The 12,330-nt window shown below is 40.8% G+C and overlaps 1 protein-coding gene across 1 annotated transcript in view; it reads left to right on the top strand.

The window, feature by feature from the left end:
- The window catches only part of gabrb1 (gamma-aminobutyric acid type A receptor subunit beta1), a 52,550-nt gene extending 48,212 nt beyond the window's left edge, over nt 1-4,338 (top strand). The window contains exons 7-9 of the mRNA XM_046413301.1: nt 2,033-2,185; nt 3,199-3,452; nt 3,774-4,338. Of these exons, the coding sequence (XP_046269257.1) occupies nt 2,033-2,185; nt 3,199-3,452; nt 3,774-4,115 (749 nt within the window). The 3' untranslated portion in view covers nt 4,116-4,338. The remainder of the gene's footprint in view (nt 1-2,032; nt 2,186-3,198; nt 3,453-3,773) is intronic.
- Nucleotides 4,339-12,330: the final 7,992 nt, after the last annotated feature.

Here is a 12,330-nt window from a genome sequence, read left to right as displayed (position 1 = left end):
CTCACACTCAACACAGACAAGACCAAGGAGATGATAGTGGACATGAGGAAGGAGAAGAGCACTCATCAGCTACTGCTTATCTGGGGACTGGAAGTGGAAAGGGTGAGCAGCTTTAAATATCTGGGGGTCCACATCAGTGAGGACCTCACCTGGACACTAATCACCACACAGCTTGTGAAGAAAGCTCAGCAGCAGCTGTACTTCCTGAGGAGGCTGAGGAAGTTTGGCATATGGCCAAAGATCCTCAGCAACTTCTACAGGTGCGTTGTTGAGTCCATCCTGACCAGCTGCATCACTGTGTGGTAAGGCAGCTCTACAGTCATGGACCACAGACGTCTGCAGGGAGTGGTGAAGGCTGCGTCTAAGATCACCAGGACTCCTCTGCCCTCTCTGCAGAACATCTACCAGTGCATAGTCCGCAGGATGGCTACCTCCATCATCAAGGACCCCACCCACCTCCAACAAGGTCTGGTCACTTTCCTCCCTTCAGGCTGGAGGTACAAGAGTGTGAAGTGCAAGACCACCAGACTCAGGAACTCCTTCTTTCCCTCCGCCATTAGACTCCTCAACAGCTGACAGGAGTCTGTAACCATAGACTGTAACCTTGCACATACTGACTGTTTACATCCAGTAACACAGTAACTGCACCTTAATATTCAATAATTGCACATGTGCCATGCTGTTTACCGCCTGACAGTTTTTTTGCACAATTATTCATTCTATGCTGAATTTTGCACAACAGCTGATAGCACACAAGCACATTTATGTATATAGCTTTACATTTACCTTACTTATTCATAGTTTATATTTTATATTTACTTTTCTTTTCAAATTGCCTACTTTGTTAAATTATTCTATTCTCTTTAGTATACCTTAAACTTTTATCGGCATTCAGTGTGGACAGCAAAGTAAGAATTTCGTTGTACAGGGAAACCTGTTACCTTACTGTGCACATGACAATAAACGCTTTGAATCTTTGAATCTTGAATCAGTTGTTACCATTAATCCTGCATAAACACATTACTAGAACTGTCTACATATGCATTTAATATGCCCACCTATAAAGCCTGATTGTGTACAGTATAATGGCATGTGCATGTGTTTTTATTCTTTGTCTTGGACTGAAACAGCAGTTATAAAATATTCATACATGATGGAGTTGGAGAATTAAACACATTTTTCCCTGCAGAATTGCCTGTGATTTACTTCAGCACAACTTTTGGTACATTATGCCTCCTTCATAAAATAACAACACAAGCAATTCTTAGTATATTGTGATTGGAGTGCAGCAGAACCAAATTAAACCAAGAACCAACAAGTACACTGAAGACTGGACCACTGATAACCTTGAGCCACATAACGTACATGGTGTGTTGCATCTTGTTCAAGACACTCTTTTTCCTTTTCTGTGCTTGCTCCTCCAGAGATGAATGTGCAAAGCAAAGAAATGTAGGAATGAACATGGCTTGGTATGCATTGCATTTGGCTTCCATCACATCTGGACTTCGGAGTGGAAGCTGCAGTCCAGCGCACGTGCTTAATAATGGATTCTCTCCACAGTTTTAGGGCTTCATGCTACCTCTGCTTTGCAGCAGCATCCAACGCCTTCCCCAAACCTCTTTCTAGTCAGAAAAAATGTAAGAACAGCCAGGCTAAACAAAAACTTTTACAAGATACTTTTACAATAGTGCCAGATGTCAAAGAAATGGATTGTTCCTTCTGGATACATAGCCTTCTGCACCCACTTGACAGCCTATAGAGTGGGTCACAGCACCTTAATTATAATAAGAAGAAAATGTACTTTTAGGTAGGATTGCACAGCTGACTGGCTCCTTCTTCAACTTCTTCCAAGGCTGTGAGCCAGCTCAGGTTATTCTAACGTTCCTGTTGATATCTTTATACAAAACAAACCCATGTCAGATGATATAGTAACCTAGTATAAATGTACTTTGTAAATATGGCTTTTGTATAAAGTGTTTTATCTTAGTCATGTATAGCCCAATTCAGCCGTCCTGTACTTTGTCTTTCACAGGTTCTTATCCACGCCTGTCCCTGAGCTTTAAGCTGAAGAGGAACATTGGTTATTTCATCCTGCAAACCTACATGCCTTCCACCCTAATTACCATCCTGTCCTGGGTCTCCTTCTGGATTAACTATGATGCCTCGGCTGCCAGAGTAGCCTTGGGTCAGTGATTCTTCTTACAGATTAGCAGTTGTGTTTCCCAATATGATTTTTAGTTGGTGACATGGATTTATATGGATCATGTTATGATGCCAACATATAGCTCAAAAGCTTTCAGCACTGTTGAGCCCATATTTTTATTTCCAGTTAAAATAACAGTAGATCAGGAGTGTTGTCTGGTTTGATACCTGGTCCCCTGTGTTTCAGTTTCATGCATTTTTTTAAGACATGAAAATAAAGCAGGCTGGAGACTCAAAATTATGTGCAAAAATGAATGGGATCATATGCCAGTCATGGATCAAGGTGTCTCTGTATTTTTCACCCAGTGCATTTTGGTATAAACTTAAATAATCAATTATTAATTCTATAAATTCTACAAAGAATTTGTAGAATTCTACAAAGTAACATGCAGTTTGTTTTTTATTGGTCATTTTTAAAGCATTCATTAGCTATTACAGAAAAACTCTCGTCAGTATTGGAAAAGAATGTGTAGGGACTCGCTTCCTAGCCTTATCATACATGGTCTGCATTTTTGATGTGTGGCCTCTACATTTACATTTACATTTGGCAAGTTCTTTTTCAGCAACACTAGCACTGAGGAATGGCAATGTCAGTTGGCCCACCATTCTGGCCCAGATTGAAATATCTCAATTAATATTATGTAAAAGATAAATTTTGGTGACTTTGGAGGATCCCTCAAGATCTCTCATTTCATTATTTACACCTAGTGTCACCAGCAGATCAATGTTTTTAATCCTCAAGTAAAATATCTCAAGATTCACAAGATCTTAAAAATAACTAAATTTAATAGAAATCTATTCATACCTGAGGCTAGTTCTCACTGGAAATGATCAGCAATCCTTTTTTAACAACTACAGACTGTATATGATGGTTGTTTTTAGTACGCGCTAATAAAAGCCTTACTTTTTCCGTAGCTATGGTGCTCCTCCGCTATTCAGTCTAGAGGAAAGACCTCGTTCTAACTGTCCGTCCCCTCCACATCTGCTTGTCTGCAGGTATAACCACGGTGCTGACCATGACCACCATCAACACCCACCTTAGGGAGACTCTACCTAAGATCCCCTATGTTAAAGCCATTGACATTTACCTTATGGGTTGCTTTGTCTTTGTCTTTCTGGCCTTGCTGGAGTATGCCTTTGTCAACTACATCTTTTTTGGTCGAGGTCCTCACTTGCAGAAGAAGGTGGCAGAAAAAGCTGCTAAGTCTAACAACGAGAATAAGAGCAGACTGGAGAGCAACAAAGTGCAGGTGAGGAAAGGCTTGTGAGCAGTTTCATAATGTTTTTTTTAATTATACCAAGCCAACAACTGGCCGTCAGGTAATGTGTTACTGATTACTGTGCTATATATGGACAATTTTCATTCTGAAAAATGTCACCTGGAAGTAAAAAGACTTATTTAATCTCCAAATTCATTCAGATAATGTAGTTGAGTTCACATAAGAATACATGCACATATTTGGCCATACAGGGCGCTGCTTGTTGTTAGGGACACAGCCTTCGATTTTGCTGTGTATTTAGGTTTTGGCTACTAGTTGAATTTAATGAAATCTGTTGATCTCCTTCCTCAGGTTGATGCTCATGGAAACATTCTCCTCACCAATCTAACCAGTGAGATGAGTGGAACAGATATGATGGGTGCTCTCAATGACCCTCGGGCTACCATGTTCTCTTATGATAGCGCCAGCATACAGTACCGCAAGCCCATGACCAGCCGAGACCTGTATGGACGACCGGCCATTGACCGGCCAATTGGCCACAAGAAGGGCCGCTTGCGGAGGAGGGCCTCACAGCTAAAAGTCAAAATCCCTGACCTCACGGATGTCAACGCCATAGACAAGTGGTCCCGTGTCGTCTTCCCAATCGCATTCACTTTCTTTAACCTGGTCTATTGGCTTTACTATGTCCACTAGGGTGGCAGAAGTGTGCATGTGTGGTTGCACTACTGCTTATGATTTGGCAGAAAAGCAACCTAAATCTTGTACAGCGATGGAAGTAGAGCAGCATTCAGTAGGTTTGTATAAATCCTGTTTTGGAATGAGGAGGACTGTATATCTTTTCACTGTAAATACAACTTAATGTGTATATATATATATATAATATATATACACACACACATGTATACATATATATATATATATATATACATATAAAGATAATATATATATGTGTGTGTGTGTATATACATACATATATATACATATATATAAAACAGAGTTATAATTTATTAAAAATCCTATCACTTTTTGCTGTACTCATCCATACAATATAGATATAGATTTAAAAAAATAATATAGAAATAAAAAGACAGTAAAGGTATGGTATTGTATGGTATCTGTTCAAACTTGCCAAAAAGTCCTTAGTGACTCCAACTTGAAGGGCAATGATCTTTCATATCCATTTTTCTTAGCTTCTGTTATCTTACTTTTTGCATGTGAATGGAACACAATTTTAATTTGGTCAAAAAACAAGAGAAATGGAAGCCCAGTGCAAAACAAGCAGGTAACTACTTTTAAGACTTTTAAGACTTTTGGTTGAATTCCATCATCATACGATAGTCCTTATTTGTTCAAAGCTCAGTGTTCCAGCTGACTTATGCACATAAACCAAACTCAAACTCAAACTTCCTTCCATTTCTGTTAAAAAAAAAAAAAAAAAAAAAAAAAAAAAGCTTTGCATGGCTCTGCTGAGCCACTCTGTATTATAATCATTATACTGTATGCTTTCGAACAATCATTGCATTTAATGTAATACAGGACCGATATTAATTGGAATTCCACTAATTTCTCAAGAACATTGCAGCCAAATTTATACCTACGATTTTCTCACATCTGTGAGCATGTACAATGTAATTTTCTTAAAAAGAAATCAGGTAAGGAATGACCAGTGATGTCACCACACAAATTTCAAGCCCTGATAAAACACGCTGCTGGTGTTGAAACACCTTGACGTTACAGTTAGAATGTTTTTATTACATACCTGAAGTTATACTAACTGTTACATTTGCATAGAGCTTCATTCATCCCAGTGTGTTAAACGAAAGGACAATATGTGGTCAGCATTAGGTCAAATTATTTTCCAGTGGATTGCCTTTTATTATCATGGCTTATGTAATCAGGGACAGGTATTGGCTGTAAGAGCCAAGTCTGAATTTGTTCAAACTCCATTACCGCAGTAATTAAAGATCTTTTTTTGAGCTTTTTTCAGCCTTCATTTGATTAGAAAGCCGTGCATAGACACAGAACTGGGGAGACACTGAGGGGCAGATATGCGGCAAAGGTAGGAATTGAACCCAGGACTCGTTCTCAGTGGATGGAGCATATACCCCTTGGGCTGAGCTAAAAGGGCACCCCAAAATACATTTTTGGTGACAAACTAGTGGTGAGGACAGCAAGTGTATGTAGCCACTAGGCAGTCCACTATATTAGGATTCCTCACCTTGTGAATTATATGCAGTACAGGAAGTAGCCTGTCCCTCGCTGTATATAGTGAGGTGGAACATGAGAGGGTATAGAGGTTAAGTACATGAAGCACTATGTACCAAGTGTGACTTGCATAAAAGTTTGTGTCCTGTCACAGATCTGCAATTTACATCTGTCATTTAACTTTTTCAGTCAAATGTAAAGAGTTCCATGTAATCAGAATCTGTTAAAGTTATTGAGAAAAAAACGATACTAATCAAAACGTTGGTGATTACAAAGGGGTAACATGCCAGCATATCATTTTTGGTAAAAAGCTTATGTGTAGAATATAACATTTATTTTATTGCTTTGCATTTTTTCAGTATACAGGAATACTTTCTTTTCTTCATGTGTCTGGACAATGCACATCAGCAAAGCCAACGGCACGCAATCGAGTGCAACACCATTGCGCTGTGGGAAGTATGCACTCAAATTTGTTTGTCTTTTATTAGTTCTCATGTTTGAATTTGCAACCACCTCTTGTCTGCCAGTCAAATTAATGTACACTGTTTGCTGTGATTTGATTGTTTGACTTATTATATTTATGTGTTCAAGGTGTTTTTCAGTTCAGCAGACTACATATTTATGTTTTATGACTTTAAAACATTTGTAAGAAAAGTAGTACAAAGTAACCAATTGTCATTACTTTATTTTGGTGGGGTAAGTAAAATGATTACATGACTTATTATATTTTTAACGTGATCAATAGTAATCTTACATTTCAAAAGTAATCTTTCCAACAAACTAAGACGTGTATTTGTGTAAACCCTTTTTCTGATCAGAGATTTATCCTACATTTTGCTTGGTAAGCCTAAGAGAGTTTTTCTCAGCAAACAATTCTGGTGGTTTTATTTTTATAAAACTCATAAAACAAACAGGAAATTAGAGTTGCTGGCATTGAGACATATGCAAATAGTAAAGAATGGAATCACTTCTGTTTTGGTCAGTGGTCCCTGAGAGTGTTTGTATGCAGTGAGATGTGAATGTGGATCAACAGCTGAGTTCTCCTGAAGGATAATTCCAGCCTGTTACAACTTTGGCCCTATTTTCAAAGCTTTGGCCATACTATCTATCAGCTAGATGCTAACACTGTAATCATTAGGTAAATTGCTGCGATCTGAGAACGCATTCTCAAACTGAGACACGTCAAGTAACAAACAAGCATCCAGAAAATCAAACAGGTTGTATACAAACCAGCTGTTATCCCCAATATGAGATGGGGACACATTTGGTGGGTGAGTTAGCCTCAGAGACTAATGTTCCTACTTTCTCACTTTTACTGATAGAAACTAAGGCCAAAAATAAGAAGAAATTATCAGATGCAAAATCAAACTGTAAAAAGTTTTCCGCAGTTGTGAACTGTTGCAGCATAGAATGGCAAATCGTAGGACAAATGTGAACTGCTTGTCTTATCAGGGCTTTAAACAAAAAAAGCAACAACAAAAAAATTTAAAAAAGAAAAAAAAAAGAAAAAACAGACGGGACACAATAGTAGCAGTGTGCTCTTTCCTCATGGCTGAATATTGTGCCTTTACCGAGAATCTCAATATTTTCACAGGGTTTAACTTCTATCTAGTGAGTAAAATTTAACACAAATCATCTTGTACTTTTGTAGATTAAGACAAACAAGGAGAACCAGAAACAGCAGTGGACTCTTAAGGAAATTTTCTGGGGCTCTAAAGTACACTACCAATATCTAAGCGTAGATTGTAGATTGACATTCCAGCATTACGATGACAATCTTTTGAATTCAATGCTGAAAAAAAAAAAACTCCTGCGAGGCAAGTCTCCACGCTGTCAGTGTTGCTGTTTCTGGGCACAGCTTTGTGGACGGACAGGAGGCGAAAAATAAAAAAAGGAAAAAGAAAACAACTTGGCTTTCTTCACAACAAAGGACCCAGAGCAGATGGACACATGTTTTCTGTGGACACACAAGCTAATGGAAAACCCTGAACAACTGGTTTGCCCACAGGCTGTGGAGAAGGAGGGCATGTGTTGGACTCTTATTGTGTAAAAATACTGTACAGTTTTTCTCTCATGCTCTATATGTGCTCTGAAATGGAATGGGGTATGGTTGTGTTTGTGTCTGTATGTGTGTGTGTGTGTGTGTGTGTGTGTGTAAGACACTGCAGGAGTGGTTGGGTGGATGTCTGTGTGTGTGAGAGAGGGGGACAAGAGTGGGAGCATATGGATGCATGCAAGAGGGAGGAAACACAAAATAATTTGTGTCAATTCATAGAGAATTCTAAGTATAGAGTTTAAATAAAATTGCTGACATCTCTACCAACTACATATACAGTGTATTTTTGCTGGCTTATCCCAAAATATGTCACACAGGAGAATGTTTGAGTTTTGTTTTTTTTCATTGCTCATATTATATGTTATCATGATGCATTTTTTGCTTTTCTCTTGTTAATTTAGGTGTAAATATCATGGAGAAACAAATGTCAGGTGATGAAGTACAAAGAGCAGTCCGTACATAGAGCAGGTTGGGGCAATGGACAGGTCAAACAAATGCAGGACTATTACCCAGCATGCCAGTGTTTGAGTCTTATGAGAAGCCAAAAGTCACCATAATGGGTTTGTTGTGATCTTGATCTTTTCCAAACCCAACCAAGTAGTTTTTATGCCAAAATGTAACTGAAACTAACAGTCACATGGCTATGACTACCGAGTTCACATGACAAAAGTCACCTGACGTCATCCTTTCCTGCACATCCAGAACTTATGCAATGTGGATGACAGTAAATGTACCTTGAAAACTTAAAATGCGTTGAATTACAGGCTGTATGTCCTTGAAAGTTACGTGCTACTGCATGCTTTATATGCCATCCCATGTGATCACATAGGGGTAGGGGTTGTTAATAGGGGCTATTGTGCCTCACCAGCAGTCTTTAAACAAAGAAGGCCTTCCCTGGCCTACATGCAAAACCAAAGCCTGAGAAACCATAGTCCAAAACAGACGAAGAACTTGGTTGGGATTACCTTTCCCAGCATGCTCCATGTTAGCTAACCTGCTGAGCTGCCTCAAATCCACAGCTGCCTTTGGGTGAGATCCGCCAAGGCCAACCCTGTGTGAAGAAACACACACACCATCTGGATTCCTGATGACGAAAGCCACAGATTGTCCCCTCTCAGAGTGTCAGATGCCTGCAGATACGGAAGGAGTAGCCAACTCGCTCTGCATCTTTCCAAGACGAAGAAGGACCGCTCTTCTTCACCACGTAGACGTCGCTTTCCCTCTATCACCACGCAGAGGAGATTAGCCACCGGTAATGCCATTAGCACTATGGACCTGCCACCTCGTCTGCATCAGCAAGGTCACAGCCATGAACTTCATCCACAGAAAAGAATAGTAAGAGGCTTTTAGCTCTGGGCAGAAGAAGTTAATCAGAGTGTGTTTTGTTTTGTTAATTGCTGTTTTCCCTTGTTGCTTGCACACGTTATTGTTTGTTTACCTATTGTTTTGGAGACTGTGAATGCTGCTTCTCCCTCTTCTTCTCAATCCTTACTTACTAACCAACAAATTATTATGTTTACACTGTCAGGGGTGTGTAGATGGTCAAAATGGAAACGTTATCTCCCACTCGGATCATCCACCCCCCTCCACCCTACTTTGTTGCTAAGAACACACATTTAATATTGAGACACCAAACTATGTCTGCCATCTTGTTCTCTCAACTCCCACGTAACGTCACTCCACCGAGTCTCATTCATCATCTTGCTTTCCTAACCTGAAGCCATAGTTAGTAGTCATGGGGATGATATGATTTATGAACAGAAGTGATACTGATTTGCAATTAATGTTGCTAATGTTAATAAATCCTGCTATATTAAAGAGAAGCTTTCCTGATTTTACCTGTATGTTGTGAGCTGGTTGATGCACTCTTTCCACTCTTTCGCCATCACATCTTCCCTGTTCACCCTACAGTGCCGATATCTTTAAGTTTTTGACATTTTCAAGTGAACACCCCTTTGAAATTTAACTCACTATTTTGGTTATTGGTCTGGGTTTTCCTAGTGGTGCCCCACATCTTATTAATCTTTATTAAAAAGCCTTATTCAATGATTAATAATTATCTTAGTTTATTAGTAATCAATATTGGTGACCATAATTGCTCCTACACAGCACATCATAATGGTGCCCCATGTGAGACCCTGAAAATACCAGGTTTAGCACAAGATCCGTGCATAACCCAGAATGCATCATTTTTGAATTATTCATTACTTTAGAAAAGGTTCTTCAATTTATTCCTTTTCTCTGTTACTTCTCTTTGCTACTTGCCAAGCATATGTGCTATGTGATTTGTGGTTTGTCTTAGATGTGTAGTACTGGTTAGTAAGGCTGTAGCAGAGCATCACTACTTTCAGTAGATCCCTAACACAGCAGCATAGTTACTACCCATAGAAGTGACAAAGTGCAAACAATTTGCATGGACCACAGTAATTTTGCACTAAGAGTCTTCTTGTATTTTTACTTTGCATCTGTAAATCTTTGTAAAATGCATGATTTCGCTGCTACACTGACTTTGTTTTCTTTTTTTATTCTGTTTCATACTGTTTTTCAGTATGTACAGATAAAACCGTGTCTATATCTTCTATGGAGAGAAGCCACACAGAATTTCATTATACTTGTAGTATAATAACAATAAAGATTATTCTGATTCTAATTCTGAAGTGGTAAACCCCTAACTGACCCCTACCTGATTAGGTGGTGGAAAGCTCCACAGCATAGTATTGCAACTTGTAAGTCACAGGTTGGCTATGTCACCTGTGCATTCAAGCCAGCAGTCTAGCTCTATTCGCTCACAGATTGTGAGGTGAATTCCCAGACACCCCAGTTGGAGCTGAAGAGGCCACTAGACACAGATCTGAAGGACATCCTTGCTCTACAGAAGAGCAAGACAGACTCAGCAGCTCCAGTCTGAGCAACTGCCACAATGCTTCACAGGAACTACCAACAGCACCAACAATCTGGTTGGAAAGAGTGCATCATCTAGGACATGGTGGGCTGAATGTTAATGATCTGTCATTGCAGGGTCTAACTGCAAGCTGCAGAGCATCAAGCACAAATCACCTAGCTGCAGAGAGAAAACACCAGAATGTGGCAGAAAGTGCAAAGTGTACAAGCTGATTTGGAGCATGCACACAAGGACCTTGTGATCCTACATGCAGATGTTCACTGTGCCCAGTGAGAAGCAGAATATAGGCATGGAGGGGACTGCAGTGATCAGGCAGACACAGCTGCTGCCATGGCAAATGTTTCAAAGTGAAACAGCCCTGTCTTGGAGGACGGAAGCCCTCCAACTCAGACACCAGTCCACTTCCCATCCTCTAGGGCACACTAGATTCCAAGCTGCCCCTCATGGCACAACCTCTAAGTGTGCATTGGGTGACCCAGTCAGTTCATGCCCTGAGGCTGTGCTCCCATTGACCCTCAGTCATGCACGTTTCAACATAAGAGGGGGAAGTTACTTCCACAGCCACAGTGGTGCAGACCACCTCAGGTTCCCTCTAGCTTATGAGCTGTATGCTTTGTGACATCTATGTCTTTATTTCAATAGAAATCCATCCCCACAGCCACGGGGAAGAAGTCATCCTCATTGCTACAGCGACCTGAGAGACTCTGGCAGTTCGGGCTCAGATGGTTAAAGGTCATATCAGCTCCAAGGTTTACGCATATGACAGCTTGAGTACCTCGCCAAGGGCATGGAGCATTTTGACCCAAGTAGCCCAGAGGCTAGCATTGATGACCACCTCCGGGAATTCAAACGCTCTCTGGTCAACTTGGGCAATGCCCCATTGCGTTTAAAGCTCAAGTTAGTCTGGAAGACCCCGTCTAGGAGTGTTCATGTGTTCATGGAAACGCTGCCACATGAAACTCGAGACAGAAACTCAAATCTCTGGAAAGCCCTAAGCAAGAAATATTTGCTGTATACCGACAAAGCTTCCATGCCTCAGTGCCTTTGCCATTGTGCCGAAGAAACACCCCCCGCACCCCACCCCCAAGTACTACAGGAAATCAAGAAGTATGTGCAGCTGGCATGGGAGATGCACATGCACCCTAGTAGAGGGCACAGCAGTCCTTGAGTTGATGCTAGCATCCTGGGGATCCAAGCCTCAGAGAATGGTGACCTAGGACTTGACGTCAGAGCGAGGCCTCAGAAGCATCAATCACCTCCCCACCAGGTTGAAGAGCAAAACCAGGGTGATGGTGACCAAATGATGGTCCAAATGAAACCAGTGCAATCGAGCATCGCCCAGCCAAGAGCGTGAGGTCACCCCAAACTAAGCCCTAAACAAAGAAACCCGAGAGGCAAAAGCCGTGCTAATGCCCTGAGAGCCATGAACCAGGACATGGAGAAACTAATCTAATCTAATCTAATCTAATCCACCACCACTCACAACATCCCATGCCCTGCCTTTTTGACATCCTTATCCTACCTGGTCCAGAGGTCAGTGCCCTAGGTATAGGGAGGTATAAGGCAGGCGTATCAACTTCCTCACACTACTTGACACCATCCATCCATACATCCATCCAGGCAGGAACTCTCCTCCAACCTGGAAGGGGCAGACCACCTTTTTCCGGTTGAGAACCATGGAATCGGATTTGCTGATTCTCATCTCAGCCGCTTTGCACTCGGCTGCAGTGTGTGCTGAAGGTCCT

The sequence above is a fragment of the Scatophagus argus genome, chromosome 15, assembly GCF_020382885.2.
Source record: "Scatophagus argus isolate fScaArg1 chromosome 15, fScaArg1.pri, whole genome shotgun sequence".
Lineage (NCBI taxonomy): Eukaryota > Metazoa > Chordata > Actinopteri > Scatophagidae > Scatophagus > Scatophagus argus.
Note: the sequence above shows the minus strand (reverse complement) of the source record. Positions and strands in the feature narration are given on the sequence as shown.